This window comes from Neodiprion fabricii, chromosome 4 (assembly GCF_021155785.1).
Source record: "Neodiprion fabricii isolate iyNeoFabr1 chromosome 4, iyNeoFabr1.1, whole genome shotgun sequence".
In the NCBI taxonomy this organism is placed as follows: Eukaryota; Metazoa; Arthropoda; class Insecta; order Hymenoptera; family Diprionidae; genus Neodiprion; species Neodiprion fabricii.
The window spans coordinates 27984433-28012078 of NC_060242.1; the positions used below are offsets into that span (position 1 = coordinate 27984433).

Below are 27646 nucleotides of genomic sequence, written 5' to 3' on the forward strand. Positions count from 1 at the left end.
CTAGGATCTGTCCAATTTGGAAAATGTACCGGGGAAAAAGAAGGAGGGTTAGCATCGAGCCTGACAATCTATCGCAGCATCTTCTCTTCTCTCCCGTGCAGGGGCAGTGAGCAGCTTGCCCGGGATCCGTACATCACGGCCGACCAAGAGGGACCGATCTTTCATTAGACAGATCAAAGTTTGCACCAGGCGAGGAGAAACTTTTGCCTGCTGCGGATAGTGGGGATGATGCAGAGAAGCTGTAAGAGCAAGGCTCGCAGGGCGGATCGCCGCCTTTAAACAAAATTTATTACTGGATTTAAAAGAAACTTTTTTCCCATCGGATGAACGCTGAAAAGCTGGCAGTCGAAACCAGCCGGGTGGAAAATTCGAGACGCATACATAAGGTAGGTACGAGGTACGCGGTGCGGAGATGGAGGGTAGATGGAGACACTGGGCGTCTTTGAAATTTGAGAAACTCTGTCGCAAGCTTCCCAGGGGACTCATGGACTGGCAGGGTCTCGGCGAGCCGAGGTGCTTTCGGGGTTCGAACCCTCCCTTAAAGACGCTGCAGCGGAGGGAAGCTGGCGTCTTTTCTTGGGGTGCGTGCAGCGAGTCTCGTCGAAGAAGCGAGGCGAAGTAGGAAAGAATTTTCAGTCCCGAACGCGGTGACCCCGAAAACTTAAACTGTAGTCAAACTCCGGATGATGGAAAAAAGACGGGGACATATTCGGTTACGTTTAACGATTGATTAAAGCTTACTTTGATCTCAGGAAAGAGAATGGGCGAAGCGAAAAGAGATCCACCGGGATCGAGAGGTTCGTGTTTGCATTAAGAAGGTAAATCAGGGCCACCTCCACCGTATCATCGTGACAGGGTGATTTTTCCCGACTAGCGAGGAAACTTTTTGATTTAATGTCAACAACTCGACGCTTTCGAGTCTCTCGGTTTCACCTTCTTCCTCCACTTCTTCATCTTTCTCATTTTCTTTTCCCGCGACGCGGTTACCACGCGTATAATTTTTTTTCTTTTCCTCACACAACGCGTTACGACGTTGTTTTTTATTCCTTTCTTTTCTCTTTCTATTCCTCACTTTCTTCTCTTTCACCCCGTGGAGAGATCCGAACCCCCGCCGAGGAAACCTAGCCACATAAGACCGGCTGCGGCTACCATTAACGTGTATCGGTCCATTACTTACACCCACCGAGGGCGCAAACTTTCCTGATTGCCGAACTTTACTGATCCAACTGGAATGGCCACCCATTTGACCAGCCGCCGGCACAACGTGCCCGCGTTTCCACTTCTCCCCGCGGCCATACCTGTGTCCTTCTTCTCATACTTCACGTCAATTTGTACTTTATATATCGCTCGTCCATTCCTTCCTAGCTGGAGGATACGCAGACACTCGGCGCCCTCGTTCATTTTATATTATTATTATTTTTTATCCTCCATTTTACAGCAGCGCGTTATACGGTATTTTTACACGCTTCTAAAGGCCAATTGTCCGGAACCGTTATCAAAGCGAGCTGGCTCGACCGGCGTGTGAAGTTCTTTAGCTGGATACGTAGACTGTGCAGCGTGCACGCGGCGTTAATCAACGATCCGTATAGAAGCGAGAACGTTCTGTCCGCACGTCGGCTCTGTTACTCAACGCGAAGTACACAAGGGTACAAAGGGAAGGAGAAGGTTGGAGAAAAAGGTAAATGAAAAACGGAAAAACGTAGGGTAAAACAGAGAGCGAGAAGGAAAATAGTAATGACTATGACGAGTAAGAGCGAAAGGTCGGTGAATCGTAAATAAGCGGTAATTAATTAGACCGGCAGGATTACATTAACGTCCTCGGTTGGCCGTGCAAGCCTTGTTGTGCAAAGGCACGCGAGACGAATCTTGGTGGAATCGTAAAAACGTGCGGTAAATTACAGGTACGTACGACGTATACGCCGTGCATATGCAAGCATTGTCGCAAGTGTAACACGCGTACCACCTCATACCGTTGTTAGCAATTTCACCTACCTATCCACCCACACCTGCACCTTACCCTTACATTCTGTGTAGGTTGATCGTTCCTCGCGCAATTACAGTACTCGCAGTTTTACAAAGAGAGCCGCGTCGCAAGCTTACCTACTTTTTTCTAGGTGGCGTCAGAGGAACTCCGTACATTTCCGCGAGCGGTCCTTTCGGTGTGCTTTTCTTTTTTGTGTGCTTTTAATTTGCCTTAATTTTTGTACCGCAGGTACGAGCGTGTAGGTTTCCCGTCGTTCCGCAGACGCGCCGTTTACACTCGCCAAATTTACTGTCCTGTAAGCGGCACAGTGCAATCCAGATTAGTGCAGCAGTGACAATTACTCCGGGCTATGTAACCCGCAAATTTGCCCGTCGCTTGTTTGCTCTTCCTGCAGCTCGGTATTCGACCGGCGGAAAGTATACTCGAGAAAATAGAGAAACGCCCGCCTTCCTCCACGTCTGAGCTCTGGCACGTCGTAAGCTCAAGTGCATTATCCGGTATTGCTTCTCGTTTCCATACCGTAAATGCACTTGCGCTCACGATTCAACAGCAAATAGGAAAGGATCGTCACGTATGGATTTGCCGCTTCGTTTTCGATCATACATGTATTATCCTGTGCTTTGATAGTGAAATTTATTCAGAACCACACACGCGATCTGCGTATTTCCAAACATTTCCGTACATAGGCATCGACAGCATTTCAACTGATCCGTTGACTCACGATTCATCATCAGTTTTTCGTTGTTGTTTCGAGATTTGATATCCTTACCTGGAACAGAAAGAAAAAAGAAACTTCAGCATACAGTCACTAACGACTTTCACCCGCATGTATTCAATTATATATCTAAGAGTTTCCAAGCCATGAAATGAAATAGAAATGGAGGATAAAAAATTGATTGCTCGATTTGAAAAAAACAAGGCGCCAAATGTTATCGAAAGAAATGCACGCTCGGTAAATTTTCTTCGATAGGCTCGATTGGGTATCGATCTTATTCCAGATAGCGTCTCATTGCGTCCAATTGTACGGCATACGAATAGACTAATGAGAACAAAGCGTGTATAACAGGGTTCGGATTTAAGAAAGAGTTTATCATCACAGATGACTGCGATACCGGCCCGTATATATTGTTGACCATTTAATTCAATTCGTTTGTGCCGTAATCTCGTTGGCAAGTATATATGTACACATTTCATTGTCGGGGCATCAAATGATTCGCACTATACAAAGTATGTACATACCTATATACATTGCACAATATAGGTATATACTATACACAAAGGCGTTAGGAGTGCGGTAATTTAAGGGGCATAAAAAACGACCGATGATGAAACAAAATAAAATAACAGATACTTAATTATCAAGGCAACGTAGCTGCAGACAAACGACGACTGCAATGTAATGATAATATCTAAAAAAACCGATCAGAGCCTGGAGCAAATCCTGGGGAAAGACGTTTCGCAACGCCGTTAGAGGTTTTGTACGAGCAAGAAGGATACCAGGAATGGACTAGAAAAACATTTTCCAATACTCCCGAGTGACCAAATCTCGATTTTTATTGTACCGTTGCACTAGCCGCAGTGCAGGGTGAAGAATTTCCCTTGCATCGCAACGTTCGCATAAATGCAGCAGCGGTGCATTAGAGGCTAGAAGTAGGAAGATACGTACCTACGTACTTCACGCGATCCCGTGAATGCGCATAGAGAGGAAAAACTTTCAATAGAATCCCAGGTCTGTATTTTCGCTCCGCGGAACCGCGGCAGTATCAATTTTTGCGTTACCTTTCATTCGCCCACGATCTATATAATATACGGCTTGTACGTACGCGCATGCAGCCGATATTCGCCGCGTGTAGGGTAGACGGACGGACGGATGGAAACGGGACGAGCAAGGTAGATTGCACATCCATCCGGTATATCCGTTCCGAGGCTTTGACGTGACCGGAGCATCGAACCCGAGACACACAAAGTTGGTTTGTCTATGCCACCCAGCTTCGGCATCACCGGCATTGGTATTATACGCCGATCGGCTCTTTTACATCGATGCAACGAGCCTTTGATCTTCTCGATACGAACGTGAACGCGCCTTTCTAATATCGGCGAATCGAATCCGACACCACAGCGCCTTGACTATACCTACAGCGACGTATGTACGTACCTACCTAGTTTGCGCGAGAAATTAGATGAATTTTCGCACGTCACCCGAGCCGCGAATCCAGTGCAATAAGTCCGAAGCTACGATCGAGATTGATCCCCGTAATTCATTCTCTTGGGAGTGGAGAATAAGGATTCAGTGGCGGCTGCGGTTCCCGAAGCGATAGCTGTAGCTGCACGCAGGGGCGAATTGAAGCATTGATACTCGGGGCCCGGAAGCGGCCATTACACTATTTTAATGCTTAAGTATTTAAGCGTCAAGGGGACCTAGGAAGTGGGCGGGTGCCGCAGCGAGCACCGCGTCGGAAAGGGTGCTTTCAATGAACGAGAGTCGGCCTTCAACCGAACCTCGGAGAATACTTGAGCATTCCCTGGCATTGCAGGGCGTGAGCGAAGGATACCTCGACAGATGTGCCGGGGCTCCGTGGAGTCTATAGATTCGTAGAGCGCGTAACCGTAATTGCGCGCCAACGCGTTGGGGCAGCCAAAAACCAAAGCACAATGCCTAGCCTACCCGGAAGTGAGGCTACCGGCTCTCTTGCCGTTCGGTTGCAGTCGACGACGCTGCCTTGGAATTATTATTATTATTCTTGTTGGTTTTGTTGTTGTTATTATTACTATTATTATTATTGTTAATATTATTCACCCTTGTTTTGCATTATTTAGGTAATCATTTCTCCGGAAGATTCAACTTTTGAAATCATTTATTTTTGATCTATATCTAGGTATTAAGACGAAGAGAAGAAAAAATTCATTCAAACTCATGTTATCGAGTGATCAAGAAAATATATTATCTCTGCATCGTTCGCGAATGCTATGTAATAAGTCGAAGCTCTCATACCCAGTACAACAAACATTGGAGTTTAGAAAAAGACAAAGCTAGAAGTATACGTGTGTGAAATCTTTTTAACGGGTTAGAAGACATTTGACGATGTATAGATGAGGATTGCGGTGTACGAGTCTTGAAATCGTACGGGACAAGAGATTTTTTTGAAGAAAGCCCACACTGAAACAGGTTTCGCTTGAACCTCGGAAAAGAAGAGAGATTAAAAAAAAAAAAAAGAACTGTAGAAATACAGCTGAATAATACCAATACCGTAATTTACCACGAGGGTATTAATGGCTGGTAAAATGTACCATGTATCAAAATTGCGTCAGATGATTTATGGGAAATCAGGGTGTAGTTAAGGCTTCATGTCGTAAAAATAATCGATACTTTTCCAGAGCCCGTTACCGCGTCGGTGTGTAACAAATTACACGGATATGCGTTATATCGCACATCTATACGCCTGCAATAGGTACTGGTAATATAAAGAGCGGGCGGCGCCAGTAAAGGTGGTGCATTACGCCAATTTCTACAACGATAAATGTCATTTTGATATTTACGGAGTGTACGAAGCTGGTTAATTATGTTACGGAAACCGAGGCTTGGATTTAATCCAGAAAGGCGTAAATCATTTGCACTTTCTAGGCACCCGGCACTGCGGTGCAGGTTCGACTTCGATTACCGGCTACCGATTTACTCTCCGCTCTCATCCCGCGACCAGGAGGTGTAACAGTATCTCTTCCTCCACCCCGACAGCTCAACGAGACTTAACAGGACACCGCCTCGTTCGACACGGACGTCTTAAGTGAGCGGTATCGAGCAAGTACGGTGGTCACCAACCCGTGAGAGAAAACCTACTCCTAATGCGAGTTGTCGGTTTCGATTGGTGTACCTACACAGAGTCGCAGGGACGAAGGGAAAGGAGCCGCGATTTTGACATCATTCGTCGCCGACAACTCGATTTCGAGAATGACGAATGTCATCGAATTTCGTGAAACACGTAGAGTCAACAAAACTGCTTGACAAATGGTCAAACACTCATCTTTCCGAGCATGAGGAGGGTTGAAACAAGATACGAGCGATTTCGGAGGTATCAGCTGGTGTCCATCATCATCAGCGACGCACGCTCACATCCTTGGAAGGTGGAGGACCTCCTCCGTATCCTGCCCAAGCAATTTCCCAGTGATTTGTCACTTGGGGTGTATCGACGGCACATTGGCGGTGAAACGGTTTAAAAGACAAGCCAAGACCGTGGGTGTGGCCAGTTGCATTGACGCAGGCCATTTTCAGCGTGCACCTAAAGCACGGAATAATGGAACGGAAGGGAACCGAGTGAAACCTCGCAGACGAATCCATGGGGATCGGTAGGGATCTCGGTTGGACCCTAAAACTCGGGGACTGCATTAAGTACGAGGCAAAATATGGCGCTGCAGGATCACGTCACGTGAGTGCCACGTACATGGATGGATAGAAACTGTAATGCCGCGAATACGCGTGCAGAAGGCTGTTGGTCTTTCGGATCGGAACGACGACAACGTTTTTGCATGATGCAAGCTCTATGGGAACGCGGTGATTCGGTTTCGCGTGCGTGTGCGAGCCGTGACCCTGATTCAAGGCTGCCGAGCGAGACTAATCCGCGTGGCAAACGCGATAAAAATTCTCACGCGTCGGAGTGGAGAACGGGAAAAAAGGACCCTGTCGAAGGATAGTGATTTATTCGCGAAAACGCTGTTCGGGGATTAGGACCAACAACACTGCTAGATTTATACACTCGATCCGGCGTTTTTCTCTTTCTCGCAAAGAACCGTATCACGTCGGCTCGAAATGTAGGTACCTCGACACTTTGGAGAACGGTGTAATAACAACACCCTTCGCGTTCATGGAATTAAGTGGATAACGTCAAGCGGGCCTTGTGTCCACGAATTGGTCTTACCACTGTTTTATCTTGTTTGCAAATCAATCAAAATTCATCACCGTATCGTCAAGCTGCGCGATTATGTTCTACCTGATCACTTGCACGTGTGTTCGGATTAGGTTCATTCGGCATGCAAGGTGATTATTCCCTTCGATTAGGAATTTAGATACCGTACCGCAAGGTTGAAAAACATTGTTTCAGAGTAAATGTTAAGGCGTTAAATTTCGTAACTGTACGTACGATCAACCTTGTGAAACGCGTGAACGTTGAGACGTTGTTCTTTGTAGAGCGACATAAAATAAACATCGTACCCACTGCAGCGGTACCCACGTCATAAACCAACATGCGAAAGCGGCAACAAACGGTGGAATTTCGCGTATAGCAAAGTCGGGGGCCGTATAACGCGTCTAATGATAATGGGAGCAATGCATTATTTAGTGACGGCCCGGGCACAATGTGGTAATCATTATAAATCACCGGGGTTGGTGGGGCAGCCTGCTCTAACAGTCCGGGTATCTGTGCCCCGCTATCTTCTTGAGGCCCGGAAACCTACCGACATCCTCCTCCGCCACCAGGGATATCGTCCTTTTCTTCGCCGCCCCCCATTACGGACCTCATGTACGAGTACCGACGATATCGCATAATTTCATCGCTCGAAAAAAAAGAAAAAAAAAATTTGCATCACGAATAGAAAGCGCAAAAACCCCTCGATTATAATACTTCTATCCATGTAGTAATAATTTGGAAATTCTATTTATCCTTGGCGAAAATTAAAACTGAATTATGATAAATTGTTTTTCATTTATTTATTTATTTTTTTAACGAATACCTAAGTGCCGAATGAAACACCATACGCGTGCCAGACTAGCCAACAGGCGAACACGCCATACACGCATTCTCTCAGATGCGTAGCGTTGATTTGCATATATGGAAATCTGGCGGCTATCATAGCCCTTTAATTCAAACTTTGCCGAGGCTCGCGATTAGGGCTTTGGGCGTGGATTATCGCGCTGGATAGCTTCGTGCCGTTGGAGACGACCAACAGCGATTGGAGAACCAGCGCTAATAACCGCATATGAGACACCGGACACCGGAAGAAGAACTTGTTCGAGTGACTGCAGCAAGAGGCGCCAAACGTTAAAAGGGGGAAGAGAATAAAAAAACAACCCGACAGCTTCGGTATTAATGATCATCGATCGATCAGTATTCAACTTGTCAATTTTCCAATATAAAGTAATTTTCAACCCGACGTGTACGCCGTCCTGTACCCCTATTAACATGTACACGCGGTTAGACTTGTAATTTTGTCGCTATATACTATAACTAAATATTCGAAGACGCGCCGCGGCTTAATGGGAGGGAAAAAAAAACATCGATAATCCGATGCTTCAACTTATAATGTAAAGCCGCGAACGACGTGACGTTTATCGAAGAAAATATGCCGCAGGGATGCACAATAATGACCCAGTTAAATCGAAATATTTACAGTCGATAAATGTGGAGGAATATATGCTATAAGCGTGATTCTTCTGCAGGTGCAGAGAAAAAAATATTGTTTTCAGTATTTTTGCACTCTGTTAATTCTTTGGATAAAAGTTTCCACACGATTTTCCTGTTTCAGAATGATCGAATTTCAACGTGTGAACAAGCTGAAATAACGTAAAGTATACAAAAATCAAAATGTAGAAAAAAGTTAAAATATCGAAAGCCAAGATATAAAATCGTCAGAATTAATGATGATATAAGTAAGTCAAATCATGACGATTCTATACTTTGACTTTCTGTGCGTTATCTTAAAAAAATTGGTATTTTGTATAGGTTAACTGTTTGTACGCATAAGTTTAAATTTTACGGAGTACGTTTTGGTTCTTGAAGATTCGACATTATGACCGTTCTATTGTACGACCATTCAAACTTTATACCCCAACCCAAAGCTATAGCAAGAAAAAAAAACAGGAAGCGTGAACGGACGGATACTTCTTTTCACGGAAAGTTATTTTGTCCAGTAGTAACATATTCCGTAATCTGACATATTAAATCGCGAAACCTATGTATCCAACCCCATCAGAATCGTATAACGACTCGGAAGGCGCAGAGATTTCTATTATATGCGCTGCAAAAGACTCGACACACGCGATTCGACGTTCGTCAGAACGGCGGTCGACGAGAAAAGCGATAATAATAAAGACAGAAGAGTAAAAAAAGAAAGAAAGAATGAAGAGAAAAAATCAATACCAGAAGAACAATATCGATTCGAAACCGGGTAACCGGGGACCGGGAGTCGAGGGTTGTCGGGAGGGGTCCGGGGCATTGTGGGTCCCCCACGTGCGCGTCGTCGGGCCAGGCAATTCAGGCTTCCAAAACGAGCGTGTGCCGTTTTTGAGCTCCCCTCGCTGGTCTGCCGGACACGCGCGCTATTCGGGGTTAGGAAAATTATCAGCTAGTAAAGTCGAAGAGTTTTTAGAAATTTTCTTGTACACCCCATGGCTGGGCTGGAAGGGAGGCCCGGTTCATGAGCCGGGTATGAAATATGAGGAGAGGATCGAAGGGGCGAAGGGATACCGACGGCTTTTCCTTCCTGTGTGTTTTTAGGTTTTCAAGCTTTTCCAGGGGTCTCGCTGTTTCACGTTTACGGTTTGGCTCGTTTGCCCGAATTTCCTTACCGCGTGCGCGCGGTTAGACTGTCTTCTCGTTTATTTTTTTGCCCACTTTTTAGCCTCCTTTTTTCCTCCCAGAACAAATATACGACTAATTTTCGAAACCGAATGCAGTGTGTAAATTTGTTTTCCTGTTTCCCTTAAATTTTGAGCACGTAAGAGAAATATAACGATGTCTTAAATTTCCTCTGTGATTTCATTCATACGACAAAGACTGGCGATATCGAAATTATTAAGACGAATTCGAAAGTTTTAAAAAATTTCACGATAACGTTTGCAATATATTCCAAACTATTTGGGGAAGTCCGAGACTCAAGGTGATCGATACTGTTCCATGTGGTTTGAGAAAAGAGGAATAAAAGCGTAAATGGAAAAGCGATGCGAGGCATTTCCGCTGTGCATTTTCGTAATCGAAATCCAGAATAAGCGAGAAGAAGATGAAAGAGAAAAAGAAGAAAGTGTTTTCAGCGGCGTAGCCAATCGCAAAGAGAGGCCGTTGGGCCGTCGTCGAGCGTGTAAAAGCTCCTGGTGAAAAAGAAGAAGAAGAAGAAGAAGAAGAAGAAGAAGGAAGAGGAGGAGGAAAAAAGAGGGGGGGAAAAATAGTGAAACGAATCACTTCCGTTAGTCAGAAATTAATCACTACGGTTAGTTTCTAAGTCATGCGCGTTAAGCCCGAGTCAGTCGACCCTCACATGCAACCGCGCAGCATCAACGAAGACTAAAAGAGAATATTACGGAAGTTGAAACGCGTGTGCAAGGCTGTGCAGCACCTAGCGCACATGCAGTCGGCTAATCTCTAGGAAGTCGCCCGAGTAGAGTTACCTACTCCCCACGTTCACCCCCCCCCGAACCCCCGAGTCCAAACACCCCTGGAAGCAGCTGTATTTAGCCCCGTGAGCCGAAAGCACGTTTGCCCCTCCGAACCCAACCCAACCCAACCTCGTCCTCGTCCTCGTCATCCTCCTCATCCGAGTCCAGAGAGAGAGAGAGAGAGCGAGAGAGAGCGAGATAGAGTGAGTGACTGGTGCACCGAGTGCAGCGGGGTAGGAAGGGTGCGCCGTGCCGGAAGTAGGTGCCCGGAGCTTTCACGTCCCTCGTGCTAAGCCATGAAGTTGGAGCGGCGACGGCTCTGGAAACCCGCCGACGATGACGTCCGGGTGGTATCGTCACGCCGCGTTACCTTTGACGACGAGGATCTCGGTGAGAGGAGCGATGACCTGTGATGTGCTTTGCCGATGAACCGTTTGGGATTATAGAGACCGACACCCTTGGAGTAGGGAAGTTTCGCGTATTTTTATTTTTTTTTTTGTCTCCTCATTGCATATTCCAGTAATTCGGGAAGGAATAATTTACACGCGAGTTTTTGCTGGTTTTATTTGAAACAAAGCTCAAGCGGACAAAACAGTTTGTAAAAAGATAGAACGCATTCTTCTTTCACAGTCAATTATTATGTTTTAACTCGATTAATTTAAAGACGCAGAGCGTCGATTTGTTCTCGTAACAAACTTCTTAGCCGACGTAATCCCATCAAACCTTTCCCAGTCAAACCTCCCGACACTATAATCCTAGACGAAGAAGCGACGTCTCGTCTCGTCTGCATAATCCAGCCCTCAATCGTAGGACAATATAACCAACCTGTGCAATAATTCGACTAAATCGTGAAACAAGAAGACCTTCCAGAGCGACCCATTCTCTTCAGTTGAGGTATATAAGATGGCAGGGGTGGATGGTGAGATGGGCGGTTAGGGGGGGGGAGGGCTTCGCGGTTTGAAATTACGTTGATTAAATTCATAGGGTGGGAAAACCGCGAGGTGAAACTTGTGCGTGATACAATACTATGCAGGCGGTAAACGTACTTAGGCAGCAGGCAGCTAGACGACGGCGTACGACGTTTGTCGTTTCTCTGTTCGTCAGTTTCTCTCCTCTCGCGTCGACTCGTCGACGAAGTACGTTGTAAACTTCTTCCGTCTAATTAACTGCCGTCGTCGTCTTATTCTCACCGCGTGGATAGAACAGTTATTCGGGACTTTGTAGACTAATTATGCGGGCGCGATGACGATTTTTTTTAATTACGAGAAATCAAGCGGCGATGCAGGCTAGCCGACACATACTCGAGGCGCGAAATGAACGAGAGATTCATTTTAGAAGAGTGAAGAGTGAAGAGAGAAGAGCCGAGAAAGCACACTCCGAGGCGCCGTGAAAAATGTTTGCAGGTTAATTTCATGGGAATTTTTTCGGAAATAAGAAGGTCGATAAAATCGGTACTGTCTACTTGCTTCGTTACTTTGGTGATTTTCGTAATACTGGAATTACACACCTTTGGAAAAAATTGCCGTTCTCGTTATCCGCATAAGCGAAACCAATTTATGTATCGATGGGTGTAAATTACTAGCAATTTGGTCGCACAAGCGAGCGGGCAGTAGCTTAATGCACCTTGAAGACGGTTGAGAAGAAAAAGACAGAAGAGTGGAAGTCTAAAGATGGATTCACAGAAGACGGCGGGAATTCCTGCGTGCAAATGTAGGTAACTTGGTAATTTTCTGCCTTTGTGTGAAATTGTGAAATTGTAGAATTATAGCGAGGTGGATTACGTGTGTAAGGTACAACAGTTTATACCTCTGTTATAAAAGTTTCTCGCTAACGAGAAGAGATGATAAAAGTTTAATTTATCGTATTTTAAATCTTCACTTCAAGACGATATATTTCATCCTGTACTTATCGCTAGTTATTCTCAAATGTCGGAAATGTAACAGAAGTTTAATACCGATGTTTATAATCGATTGTTAAAAATTCAATAAAATCTGAACCTGCAAAGTCGTATACAATTTTCATTTCAGCGTTTAAGGACTCAACACTATAAAAACATAATACGCGGGATTCGGGCGGAAGATTTCATCATTCTGTTTCCACGCTTTTAAAAAGTGAGAAAAAAAAATCATGAAACGATCCTTCAAAACTCAAACATGTCTTTTATTATAGAGATAATAATTGAATTACCTGCAGCAGCCTGCAAGAGTTATTTCTATCTTAATGTAAGGATTCCTCTCTGAAATCCTGCCTAGTGTACATCTCTCGGACGATTTCCACACTGCAGCTTAATGCCGAGCCAAGGAATTTAATTACTCGGAGTATAGAGAGACGGGACAAGGAGCGAAAGGAAATAAAAAATATGAAAAAAAAAGAAGAAAAACAAAAATGTTTAAAAAAATTACGTTACACAGTTTAGAAAAGCAGCGGCAGCTGTATTTTTATTCCTATACACAAGCTCATTGGACAAGTCATCTAATTAGGATTGTATCGCTATATTAGTTGATTATGACAGATTGCTTGGCGTTTTTAAGCTGCTGCAGCTACACAACTTATGCTTCGGTGAAAGCTATGGTCATAGATTGCATAATTAATTAACACGTCATTCACTCATTGACATATTAATCCTTTTCAGAGTTTCACGCAAGTTCGTGGAATTCTCTCTCCATCTCTCTCCCTCTCTCTCTCTCTTTCTTCATATATCACGAACTAACTCTCGTTGAATCGAATCGGACGAAACAATTGAAAGCCAATAAAAGCACCTAACTTAATTTACAATTAATTAACTAAGTGGCCAACAGCAAGTTTCGCAGTATAATAAATCACGCCTGCAATTTCGTAAGACAGCACGTTTGTGAGCTCGAAATCAGGGTCTAAGAGATTATACTGATTTTGAAAGAAAAAGAAAAAAAAAAATACAAACGAAAGTAAGTTCAGTACAGTCAACTACAGACGATTCTAAGGGGAAAACAGTCGTTAAAATCCATTAATTTCAGACTCGGTGGATGGCATGTCTTTGAGTGGCTATATATTTTTTTGGCGCCACCACAATCAACTACATACCGAAATCTTCCGTAATTATGATCAGAATGTGAGATCGGGGCAAGTCGGGTGCCAAGTTCACATAGCTACGTTTGTATACCTAATTACATATCTTTCGAAGACAGAAGTGTTTGGATAATCGTCCAACCTGGAAATATAACGAGCAATCATAATAAGAACAAATTGAGGTAGGAAAAAAAATGTAAAAAAACAAAATAAAACGAGAAACTAAGAAGAGGAATGAAATTCACAGATACGAAAGAGTCAACGAACCTTCGTGTCGCCCCTTCGTCCCAAAGTCGTGAGTGTTCATGGCGTCTTTAATCTGACAGTTAAAATTTAGGAATTTACTCGGGAGATAATTTTTATCCTTAGTGTATATACATATATATATATATATATATATATCGTACTGTGTTATATATTTATTTGTATATATATATATAGTGGCGTAAAAGAAGAAGTAACAAATAAAATAATTAAGAGCATGGAAAAAAGAGAGAGAGAGAGAGAGAGAAACAAGCGGAAGGACGATACGCCGGGATAGAAGTATTACATGGAACACAGGTGTACGTAAAAAGAGCCGAGAAAGATGAAGAAAAAGACGATAGGTAAATGGGGGAGGACCTATATATGTATTCAGATTGCCTAATGGCTCGCGGTCATTCCAGCTGTATAATGAATTCAGAAATTTGGGTAATCTTTAAGGGCAATAAATTCGAGTATTCGAGAAGCCATTTCGGACGGACCCGAGTTGCTGGGTTGAGCGCCAACGAAATTAATTCGACGGATTACCGAGGCTCGCGGGTATCTCGGAGTCTCGTACAGAGTACCGATTTAAAATCCGGCTTGACCATCGAACCTATGCGCTTTTTATCCACATAACTGCAGTTGGTATGCATGGAAAACCACGAAGAACAAGAGAGAAAAAAAAAAACAATTCTCGATTACGGTGGAAAGGAATGTTTTGTTGATTAAAATAAATATTGTTTCACTCAATGTAATTCAATTCTTTGCTGAATCAGATGACATTTGTTTAATGCGGAAGATACATTTCTTTAGACACACGTATGTGGCAGATTCGACAAATTCTTCCACGATGCGTATACGTATATCCTCACTGATATAGATACCGAAAATAATTTTAACGGGGTGCCACAAAAATCGGGGCTCATATTCACTAGTTTAAAAGGTCTCTTTCGATACGTGAGTAGGGTTCTTTCAGCGCAGGCTGTGCGGGTCACGATGGCATTATTAAGGGGGAAGAAAAGCTGTTATAATGAAGTTTTTGCGAGCGCGTGTTAGCGATATATGTGGAAACGAGAAAGGAAAATAGAAAGCCTGAGCACCCGAGACCAGAAAAAGAGAGACGCAAAATTCACCCCTTAGTTTTCATTTTTTATTTTTTTATTTTTCGAAACCAGCAATAACAAGTCCGCTAATTCTACTTTCATTTCGTTATCCGTGTAACCATTACTTACATTTCAGTTCAAAATGTATATATATATAAGTAAATTTATTTTCCATCATACTTGTCATATATATTAATCGACATTCATCGAGTTAATAAATACTATAAGCCAATTCAATCCTCACTCTTTCATTTTCAGAATCTTGCCCCTCATTCAGCGGGAAGAGGCTGCTATCGTAATTCTATGTGTGCCGAGGGTGCCTGTGTATGTATTTACTGTATCCCGATATTAGGAGTACTTTGGGAAGCTTATATCGCTGGTCATAATGATACGTGAACCGAGAGGCTGCAGAAGTGTCCATATGTCGCCTCGCCGCGCCATATGCAGCCGAGAAAAGTTGGTAAGTCGATCACACTGTATATGATATGAATTACATTATACTAATTGAACATGACCCTGAACTCTCGTGATCACCGTGACTATTTTTATCCCGCCTGACGCGACCGCATCTGTTCGATTCGCATTAAGCCATATTATATTGGGTATATGATTTGTCGTCGGAAAATTCAAGACTGTGGGGATCAAGTATATATTAAATTATCCGCCACATCGTCTAATCATTTATGATTAAGGAAGTAGAATAATGAAAAGTAAAAAAAGTAATACGGTTGCATTCTAGGGACCGTAAATTATCTCTGAAGCATTATTCAGTTTCATTAGAACGATTCAATCTCAAAATTTTATAGAAAAATTCTAAAACATAACTCGTTTTTGTAACAGAAATGCAATCTTTATAGATAAAAAAAAATATAATCATTTCGAAATTGAATAATTCTCACACAGACATGTTTCACTTGCTTACAGAGAGAACAAATTTTCGGCAATGTTGTCATTAAAATTCATGAATAGTATGATTCTCATTACCGTATCCTGTCTCTAATTTTGATAAAATTTGCGACATTTTTCAGACCTTGAATATTAAAAAAACTGCTTATAATTAAGTATGGAAAAACGTTTGGGGTTGCGGCCCTTGAACTGAAGATTTTTTCATTACAAAATGCCAATATTGTACGGTTTGAGCTTGTGCAATGCCAAGTGATTTATCGACAAATTTTCATACGACGGAGCCTCCGTGCGCTGCAAACCTGACGTGTAAATATAAAATGTCATTCCGCGGCAAAGTTATGCGTTAATTACGTAAGGGTTTAGAATTATAGGTATATTCATTATTACCATGGAGCAGCGGGGCGATAAAATATCTTTGAACAACACGCGCGGAACATTATTGTATTAACATTCCAGATAACGAAGACTGGATGAAACCCGTAACCATGTTATATAATATACGGAATTTCTTGCGGTTACGCGAGAAATTGATAAACGCGCGTATAGGTAAAGGCAGGGGTTACACATATACATATCCCACGCATGTATGCCTACCTAAGCCGATATCGATATGTCCATCAAATTTCATTTTGTATCGCGTAAAACCGCGTGTTTAATTAGTCGAATAACGAGACAGTTAAAAAGTTAGGGGTGTTTTTCTCTTCAACTTTCACCGTCATCATATTTGCGCGTCCTGTATAACGGTAGTGTGTTGTAAAAATAAGTAGATCGAACTTCAGATATGATTTCAAATGAAAGAAACAAGGAGCAATGTTATCTTGGTGAAAATTTTAAGACAAATCCCGATATACGTCGACGAAATAAAAAAATTTGTAACTACGCGGTATGATTGTAATTTTTGAAATTGGACAACAAATAAAAATTATTTTCAAGTATATATTTGTGTTTGAATTTGAGAAAAAAAGTTTTACTCTTCATAGAATAAGTAATAAAACGTATCGATTTATATGGCAAAGCAGCCCCCTTAACCTCTGGGAATTGCGGACTTTTGAGGGAAATTTAAATTTCCAACTCCGCGACACGAGGTGATTAATTCTGCCCCGGAGACAGGACCGGCGCCTGCGGTAATCCCGCACCTATATGTTCGCTATAAATATATCAGGGCGTATTGCGTTTGTACTGTACATACACAGGTGAAACTAGAGTATGCAGGAAATTAAGTAGCAGTAGAAGGAGATATCGCAGCCAATTAACACGGAATGAAATAATTTTTGACGCTCCAGTGGCTTATTATACCTTTCAATTGTATATTATCATGCCCGGAACAATTCGGCTTTTATACGTTAAGTATCGCGTTGGAAAGAGCCACGCAACTGCCGTAGACAAATTGGTCTCGGTAATTAGCGATCAGTCAGGTGCGAAACGGGCACGCAACTACTACTGGCAACGTCAATCAAAATTTCCGTTAATAATTTTTCAACCGAGAGAGATTTAAAACAAATCTACAATTACATTTCATTCTCGCATATCCGCTCAGAGGTTTGATTGAGCTATTAATGGATTGATCCAATATCAGGGTTAATTTTTCTATCATTATTTATTTTTTCATGTTTTCACCTATATTAACGTAAAAATTTCAAAGATTTTTCATCATAATATAAACTGATGGGTGAGAATCGATCGGAGAGCTGGAGTAAATTTGCAACAGCGGAATGACTGAGAAATTTTTTTTTTACACCGCAGAGGTACTTGAATACAATATTCCAGAATTTTGCAAAAAATTTAGGATCTGGTCGTACGTAACATCTTAAATTTATTTTATTTTTACTGAATATTATTATTCAAATATCGTAACGTAATATAAATAATCATGCAGGCTAATTGCAGATTTGAAAAAAAAAATTTTTAACGATATTAATAATCTGTTGACGTATCAGGTTTCCAAATCTCTTCTGTATTCTTCTTTCAAATCCAACTGATTCACGTACATAGGTATGAATTCTACAATAAAATACGAATATCGTGGATAAATTTTCTCTGCACGTCCGCGGGAATAAAGTGCTCGCCGTGTTGTCGAAATTGAGAAGAAGATCTCGACTGCACGTTGTATGAAGTGTTTGTTAAATTGCAGGTTATAAACACACGTCATGAGTAAGAGGAGGAGGATATTACGTAAATAGACAATTTAAGCAATGCACTGCACTACGCTTCGCGTAATGCGCGCTTATACTCGTCGGCAGGCCACCGTAGCTGCTCTCGAGATTCTGAGTGTGAGATTAGGGTAAATAAATAACTCTCTCGCTCTCCGTGGCATTATCAACGCAGCGTTGTAATTATTGCAGCATTATTAAAGGCGCGAACGTAATTATTATAGCCTTCTCCACCGCCCCCAGAGCCGGACACATAATCATTGCTCGCTATCGCTTGCTTGCCTTTCAGCTCAGCTGCAGCGATCCTCGCCCTGCATTTCTGCGCATAGCATTACCTCGAACGCTGCGATACTAAAGGATACAACATTTTCAAGTATAGATTTTTAAAAACATAAGCTCAATTATCGCTGTATTCGATAATCGTTATGATTTCAAATTTTGTACGATTTTTAATGATTTCACGATAAATGTTGTGAAAATGAACGAAAGATAAATGAAATTAATTTTCTTCTCAGATGTTTCAGAGTCGGCGATAACACTAGAAAAATTGGTATCGTTTATTGCAATCTAAAGCAATTCTTTCGATAACCCCAACGAGTCGTTGTTCAACAAGAATGTTTGGCCAGTTATAAAATGTCAATAACAATAACTGACGCGTTTCTTATCGACGTATATAAATATAATACCATAACGAGTAAATATGTATCGATAGATAAATTAAGGTATGCATACGCACAGCCACAAACAAGTACATACGTACGAACATAATGACAGGGAGATATAGATGAGGGAAGAGAGAAAAGGACGTCTTCAGAGTCTTGAGTAAACGTACAAGATAATCGAATGGGATCACGTATTCTAAATATTGTCTCTTCCTCCTCAATAGCTAGAGTGAGTGTATTATACGGCGGAGTAGTAAAATGGGTTCGGCGCCGCTTCTCTCCTATCATTTCCCGGAATATAACGAATGGTTTATTTTAATAGTAAATTCATAGTTTTTTACTCGGCTTTTCTCCTCCTCTCCATCGCCTATTTATACACATGTTACACGTATACCTTACGGTACACCGCAGGTTTACACCCACAGAGACATGGAGAGAGAGAGAGAGAGAGAGAGAGAGAGAGAGAGAGAGAGAGAAAGAAATGCGTTCCTAGGTATGCAGTTCTCCTTTGTAAATTCGAATCTAAATATCCTCGCCACGTATTAGTACTCGCGTAAACAAATAGAGGGTCAAAGCGTGCATGCATGGATCCACGATGCAAGCAAGACCTGCATATGATGAGAGTCCACAATGCGTTAGAAGACGGAGGTTTGACGACGACAAATATTTACAGGGAAGGTCGTCGCGGCAGACGGCGGCTTAAAAGATTCGATACGCAACGCAGGCCTGAACGCACGCACGGCGAAGACGTCCGGTACAGATCCGTCAGTGAAGCCTAGCCGCTCTGAGAATGCTGCGCCTGCAGTAGAGAGCAGTCGTTGTTTGCTGTGCGTGGTCACGTGAGTCACGTGGGCTGCGCGAGCTGGACATCGGCGCATGCGCGCGCGCTAGCTGATCGCCGAAGGCCAAAGAGGAGAGGCAAAGGTAAACGCGAGGAGGAAAAAGGTGAGAATAAGATGAACCGGACGCTGTGACACCTCGTATGAAAACCGCCGCTGCAGAGGCAACCTCGTCGTTTGTTTTCCTATTATTTTAACGCGAGTGTGACAACGCGACGGCGAAGAGAGAGAGAGAAGAACGCAAAGATTTCATCGCCCGCGGCTAGCCACTCATCGTCAGTCAGTCAGTCAGTTTTGTTGCAGAAGAAGATGAATAAGAAGATTTTGTGTGTACACTCGGCGACACGTGCAGGGCACTTGTGCGTCTCGCTGCGGTAATATACCGTCGTAAGAAGGGAAAAGCGGCGCGTTTCCAGTGCGCTTATGTACATTTACACCGTCCGATCCGAATCAAAGGTGTGATCCGCAGGTCCCTGAACCGTGTCTGTTTCTTCTCCGTCGCCAGCTCTCATCCCGCTTTGGAAAAAACATTTTCCTTCACGTAGGTACTGGGTCACGTGCGGTACGCCGAACTCGACTCTCGACCTTTCAACTATACACTATACACGTGTTTAATGCAGGGTATTCCAGGAAAGCGTGATACTTTTTACAACCGTGCATTCTCTTTCCACGATATACGTGTACCTATACCGCTTGCCGCACCGTGTGCGGCTCTCACTTTCTCAATGTCAATTACCGCATTGACGAAACGTTGAGATATCTTTCTTCTCGAGCCTGCAGATATCCTCCATCTCAAAGCTCATCCCGACGTGCGGAACATTCCAGAACACCGTGACAAGTATTCCACGCAGGCGCCGATCCGAAAGCTGCTAGGTATAAATGCTGGCTCACTAAAAAGACCTGGCACATTGGTCGCCGAAGAAGCGTCGCCGGATGACAGAGGCGATGTTTGGTTTTTGGAACAGAGTAATTTAAAGGAACCGCGCGATCACCTCGACCAGGTTCCGAAGACCCTGTGCGACGGGGGGTCCATTGAGCAAACATCATTAAGTCGGAGGCGAACGACGGCCCGCAGCAGCTGACTGCAGAGTCAACTATTCGCCCCGAAGTTTCGCCGAGAAGACAAGAGGAGAGGAGAGAAGAGAAGAGCATTCGGCGATGCTTCTGCAGGCAGCCAAAGGGCCTTTCTCACCCGTTAGAACGAACGCTGTAGGTATGCCACTTGCCAAAACAGTGCAATTCCAACGAGCGGATACGTTTGTCTCTCGCTTCGTGCCGGTGTCGTAACGCTCATTGACGATGTACGATTATCAGCTGCGATGGTACGCGAATTGAAGCCGTGTCACGTAGCGGATACTCGAGATTTGACTTTGAGCCATGTTCCGCGACGCACGCTGTATCGACAGGACTTAAATTATCGATGCCATGCCCGTCGATTACTCGATTCTGCCGCAATTCGATAAAATATTGCCAATTCACGCGCCTTGAGTTTTGACTTCAATTTTCCTATGATTTTCAATGAAATTATTTTACCTAATTGAAGTATCATACGAGACGAGAGATTCCCAATTGAGAAAGAAAGTTTTCCCGAATTTCCTAGAAAGGAGGGAAATGACCATTTTAAGGGATGAGAAACGTTGTCTCTGGTCGTATAACGATTTCGGGAAAACGATACACTGTTTACAGTTTGTTTTCCTGTGTAAATATACACGTATGTATATATCACTCGGCAGCTGTGCTTCGCCGATATCGCGTAGAAAGCAATAAATAACAAGTATAGTCGTTTCAAAGTGCCGTAGCGTAATCGATTTACAATTTTACAACAGGACGATCGTTGCCTGCCCGACTTATTCCTGTGTTTTGCCGCGTTGCGCCTTATCTAACTAAAGTACTATTATTGGTACCTACGATGTACCTAGACAACGTTCACGGACGGTATGTATCCACAAGAATAGAAATATCACTGACAATGAGCTATGTCCCTAGAATTTCGTAGACTAAACGTATATAAACGCATGCTTACACACGGCTAGAAACTGGTCCCGCAGAATTAAACACCGAAATTCAAGACGTTAAGGGCTGACTACTGGATAATCATGGCTAAATTATTGCAGAGCATAGTTGCTGGCGTCGGCCCTTATGCCCCAACTGCTACGTACATATAATTCGAGTTACGAGTCGTGTCGAGTGGCTCTGCTGCAACGCCGCGAATTCTGCACACATTATTATTGTATACAGTAATATGCGTACGCGTGTGTAATACAGACGTAGGGACACTCGGTGAACGCGTAAATTACGATGCGATTATGACGGTACACGCAGTCACAAGAAGATCGGAGAGTCGGGGAAAACTATAAGCACGTACGTAAATTAAGAGATAGCTTAAATTATGTAGTCTGTATCAATTACCAGACGATCCCGGGCAGCAGCTTCTTCTTATTCTTATAATTCATTGGTCAGGGATTTCAAACGACGATGAAAATACTCGAGTAGGGAGATAGCATTCATACGGAATATTATATCTTGTGTATAAACGAGGCTGTCTTCGGACGATAACCACTCCGTATAGGATATACATGTGTAACGAATGCCCGAGGGAATATAATAATCCATATCGGCGTTTCGTGTGTAACGCAGCCGGTTATAATAATAATAAAGTTCGTTGAACGTTTGAAAGTTCATGGACACAAAATATATTCCTTACTCGAGAAAACGATTACCAAAAAAAATTGAGAGACGGATAAGAATTATTTGGATTTTTAGGTTAATTCAATTTTTTCACGCCTCTTTTTTCTCACCTCTTTTTCTTTCAATATATTAACGAGAGGTGTTCCGGGACAGCGACGAGATCGAATAACGGACGCGTATGGTGGTTATACGTGAGTTGTCAATTTGCCTTGCACGTTTTCGATTAGCAGCCAGATTACGGGTCTCGAACAAGTGATCGATCAAAGTATCGATCGATCCTTTCACCCTCAAGGTATAGAAATCGTCTCATCTTTCTTACCTCGGTATGCCTGTATTTGGTACACGGTGTAAAAAATTAACACTCGATGGTGACGGACGAACAACAAAAATCACGATTTAGCCGCGTTAACGTTCAACGCCCAGAAATAATCGTAGACGACACTATTATTGTAATCTATTCGTGCTCTTAATTTCTCGCAAGCCAATCGCCGATACAAGAATAAAAAAAAAAAAAAATAAAACGGATAAATCCTCAGTTTTCGACCGATTGTTACAAGAAAATCATGTGCAATTTGAGTGCAGATATATATAAATATATGTATTTGAAAAACTTTTCACCCGAGGCTGACATTGTGATAATAAATTTTCCTCGTCTGGAACTTGAAATCTTGTGAAAAAATTGTTTAGTTTTAGGATTTCGAAAATATGAAGTTCAAAAGTCTTCAGAGTTTCAGAAGTAGAGGAAAAAGGCGATTTCAAATTAAAAAAAGTATCGTAAAGCTCGTGACTGCACAATTACCAACAATGCGCGGGGGGGAAATTTTCATGTATCGAAACTTGTAATATAAATCGAGAGTAGGATGAAGAGAGATGCGATGAGAGGGAGACTGATTGTGAGACGGTATTACAGAGGATCGGAAGAACTACGTGCCTTCGAGTTAGTCTCCCGTCGCGTCGTTCGCTATTATGTGGATTATCATTCATTATTCACAACTTCGTGTCCCCCTGCAATTCACGTACGAAACAAGAAGAAGACTGAGAAAAAGTCAAAGAGGATATGGAAGAAATTGAAGAAGATTGTTCAGAACAGACTCCTATGGGTTATATGATCACAAAAAACAACGAACTAAGTGAAATTTATGGTCCCTTTTATTTATTGAAATGTATAGTAATATCCTGACGACTTGAAGTTAATGACGTGAACCTGATGAAACATTGAAACTAAAACGATAGTTTTCCAATTTCGGAATAACTATATGAAATAGTTGAATTTTTAAAGTACGAATAAAATTGCACAATAACGATTTTTCTTGAATAACGTTCAAGTTAATGCGAGACTGAAGTTAGTAACGTTACCGTATTAAAAAATTGAAACAAAAATGATTATTTAGCACCTTTAGGATAACTGTGGGATTTAAATTTACAAAATCTGAGTTTGTTCATGCTTTATTAACGGTTTCATAAATTTCAGGTAATCCTTTAAAATCGCAAAACAATGAGTTTTTCGAAGGATGCTTCATTGCAATAACGTTACAAACTTCAGCCTGAGAAGTTGGTAACGTTATTGTAACAAAAAAATTGGAGAACAATTCGTTATTTCGCAATTACTGAATTGAATTTGGGAATTAAATTTACAAGGGACGCATATGTTTACGGTTTACGAAATTCGAGGCAATCTGAATGTTGCAAAATGACTGTCTTTCATAAAATTGTACGTATACCGTTACATTAAAAGTTTGTCGAAAGAAAAGAGTGTCCGCCGGATACGAGCAACGAACCAAAAGGGTGAATGGTTCATTCGGTACAAACGATTCGATACAGTTCTAAATCGTTTCGTTCATTCAGGCCGCCGATTCTTGGAACTTCGTACCCGAGAGTTGGCGAGACAAAAAGTTTCCTCGAATTTGGGTATCGGGACGCGTTTTTACTCGACTCGCGTATCGATGGTCAAACTCCAATTCCCTGAATACGTGTGATTTTTTTTTCATTTCTTTTCATTTTTTAGGACTTGTGTAGTAGAAATTCTCACCTTTAGTCGCGACCGTCAAAAGGGTCAGAAGAATCAGACACCTGCTGTCCTCGGGCCGCATTTTCGTCGATATCCAAAGCACCACTTTATTTATAATAATTGCGTAGAAACGGGGAAATGATAATCAGTAAAACAAGGGGTTTTGATTTACTCCTAAACGCACTACATTCCGATCCTTTTTTCATTTATTATTTTTTCTTTTTCTTTTTTCTTTTCCCCCTACCACTTGATATAAATCACTTTAAATCTCTTTTCGTATGATACACACTTTTCAACTACGGTCTAGCACTTTTTTTCACCAACCACTGAATTCTGTTTTCCACGCGGTCGCGATTTCTTTCTTTCTTCTTTTTTTTTTTTACTCTTCTCTTTTTTTCTTAATCGAGGTATCGGAAAGAAAGCGAAACGACGAAAGTAATAATACACAGACACATAATAAAATCACCGTTGAAACAAGCGAGTTATTTATTCGCCCTCTGTACCTCAGGATTCATTTTCATTCGCATTTCGAAAACAGTTCAAGTTCCGGTTCTTGATTCTCTTCGACGCGGGTGAAAAAGAGAGAGGGTGAAAAAAAAGGAAACACCGATATCGACGTCTACTGAAATCGAAGGATTAAAGGAGAGCGCTAGTGCAGGAAAGAATAACCAAAGAATCCGCTCCTTCCACCCACAATTAGGTACAAGCAACCTGCGCTCCACGCGACAAACGTCACAGGGGGTAAAAACACCGTCACGCGGTTTGAGAAACGAATTTCACACAGTCAAGTTCCTCATGTTCGAAGGCGTGCAGAGTCTCTCGGAGAATCTTGGATCGATCGGGGATCGGGGAAAAGAGCGAAGCGGTTAAATTCAAATATCCGCAAAACCGCGGTGAGTGTTGGGATGGGAAAAAAAAAAAAAAAAATTCACCGCAACCGTTTCTTCTTCCCCATAGCGAGGAGGCTCGAGTCTCGATAATCGTTTCGACCGGTCGTCGAATCGCCGTTGTCACCACGCCGCGCACAACAAACAACGCTTGTCAAAAAGCTGTCGCCTCGAGCGATCTTTAACTCGCAACGAGCCAATGCTTGCAGCGCGACGGCCGAGTCGCGACTGCAGATGCTGAGATTCTTGCGCCTGGCCACGCGCCGCTTCGGCGATACTCGGCTACCTTCGGCTCCCACGAGAGCTCGTCGCGACGCCGTCCGCCTACCCGCGTCGCGACGCCTCGACTCGACGAGCCGCACACGCGCCCGTGCCACCCGCGGGGAGAGGCGCGGGATTACATCGCGGGTCCCGAGACGGAACCGAGTGGGTGGGTTATGCCTTGACAATAGAGGGAGAGAGAGAGAGAGAGAGAATCGGGACGAACCGCGCCAGCATCACAATGGATCCTTGTTTCATATTCCATTTGACTTCATCTTTTTCACCGGGCATCCCTTTAGCCTGCGCATGACTTTTGCTTCCTTCGGTTGCGCGGTTTTTCACGATTAGTGTCCGATTTTTGTTGTTTTTTTTTTTTTATCATTCTATTTATTATTACGTTCGGCTTTTTATTTCAGCGGTTTTATTTCAGCAATGAAGGGGTCAAATAAAACAATACGGAAATTTTCAGAGAAATTGTGATAAGGAATTAGGAGTGAAATTTTTTATAGCCAGAGCCAGCACAAACAGCAGCAGTTCTTAGATTAACAACCCCAATGTATCTTCTCTTATTTCCTTCTGTATATACACGAAAGTGAAGAGATGGGATTTTTTATGGAATTGCTTACGCTTGTATAAAAAATACGATAAAAAAACGAATGAGTTACTCCTAAGATTCCAACGATGCATACATATATTATTCGAGCAGGGGATGAAAAAGGTTGAATTTCAGGATTGAACGTGTCAAAAACTATCACCAAGCTATTCAGATTATCTTTTTGACGCTAGACATTATTACAGGTAGGTACAGATACTGAAATACCATTAATTGAAAATCATTAAGCCCACATCAATGATTAATCGCAAGTCTAGAGGGGCCGACTTTTCAGATCTGAGAGCGGGTTTTTTTTTTTTTTACACACTAACACACACACGCCATATTTTCTTCTTCTTCTTCTTTTTTTTTTATATCTGTGAGTTCTATCTACGGTCTGAAACGCGTTTAGGATCGGAAATTTATTACAGTTATATGTACGCGGCGGGTAGGAACGAGAGAGATTTTCTTAATGATCGAATTGGGTCCTGCGCGGTGCATTAGAGAGCATCGGGCCGAAACTCGTATATGTGATTATGTTAATCTATAGTAAATCAATTATTTGGTAATATATCATCGTTTACTTACGCGGCAAAGGCCGCGGCCGAAACATCTGCCAGGTATTAGCTGATGGCGACTGACCCGAATAGCGGCGGCGGTATCGGGAGAATCTATTGGCTCGGCAACACGCGTGATCCAGAAATCCAGGCTCTTCCACTGCGCCCGTATTCAGTTTGGTACAGTAAAAGGCCGAAGGGTGTATTGAATAATTCGCGCCGATACAGGGGAGGAGGCATATTATCAAACGGGGTGAACTTCCCTACGGAAACAACGCGCGAATCAATACCTCGATGATTAATCGGCGGATATTATACTGCAGGTACCATGTATATATATATATATATATATATTATATACATACACACCGTGTACGTATACCTGAGTTGCCCTGCTTCCGGACAAAATATTTCCCGTTATATTTAACACGCATTGTCTGTGTAGTTCGAGCGCATAGTCGCGTATAAGCGATTATTAATAGTTTAGCTAAAGGGGTGAATAAATTTTTTGCCGACCGCCCACACGGCTATTATAATACTTTCCCGATGCCGCGAACCATCGACCCAAATTTTTCAAGCAATCGGAAACATCGTCTATCGCCGAACGTCGATCAGGGGAATATTTTCATTGGTTCGATTCGAATCGGGAGGTTTCAAAGATAAACTGTACAAGTACCTTGAAGTCGGTCAATTTCACTGAGAATAAACGAATTTTCCCTGTTGTGGAAAAATGATCGAAAACCCCAAATTGGAATGAAAAAAGTTCGGATTTTTTTGTTATAGATTCAGAATAATATTCGTGTAATATTTTCGAGATTACTTCCGTCGGTAGGTAAAAAAATTGCTGCTGCAATTAGAGGATTTGAGGAAAGTTCAATTATGCATCAATGATACTTTGAATTGGATAAGTGGTATGGTTTTTGCGTGAAACAAAAAAAATATGCAACAATGTGATTGTTTTAAAATTATTAATGATCTTACGTTTTCAGATGAAAGTCGTGGATTGAAAATTTTTATCCAGCGTTGCGAAATTGTTCTTCGGTTTCGATTCAAATTTACTATCTCTTCGATCACGGCTTACTTCAACTTCTATGTAGCATATTTCATCCTTGAATTCATAGTTCTGTACGAAAAAATTTAGTATCGTTCGAAATATCGTACAGATTGTTATTTTTGGCAATTACAGAGTATCGATTATGCCGGCAAAAATTGGCAAACCTCAATTTTCTAAAAAGGAGATGAAAAGAAAAAGAAAAATGACCAACCGATATCAGTTTTGAATCGAGATTTCAGCCGCAGAATGGATAAATCGAAGCTTGCAGATGAGGGAGCGTTATAATTTTACGGAGGTCGAAGAAGCCG

At 42.4% G+C, this 27646-nt stretch overlaps 1 protein-coding gene across 1 annotated transcript in view; it reads right to left on the bottom strand.

Moving 5' to 3' along the window:
• LOC124179707 (roundabout homolog 2-like) overlaps nucleotides 1-25086 on the bottom strand; it is a 213806-nt gene extending 188720 nt beyond the window's left edge. Inside the window, exon 1 of the mRNA XM_046564382.1 lies at nucleotides 24009-25086. Coding sequence (XP_046420338.1) covers nucleotides 24009-24069 — 61 coding nt within the window. The 5' untranslated portion in view covers nucleotides 24070-25086. The remainder of the gene's footprint in view (nucleotides 1-24008) is intronic.
• Between the last annotated feature and the right edge of the window lie 2560 nt (nucleotides 25087-27646).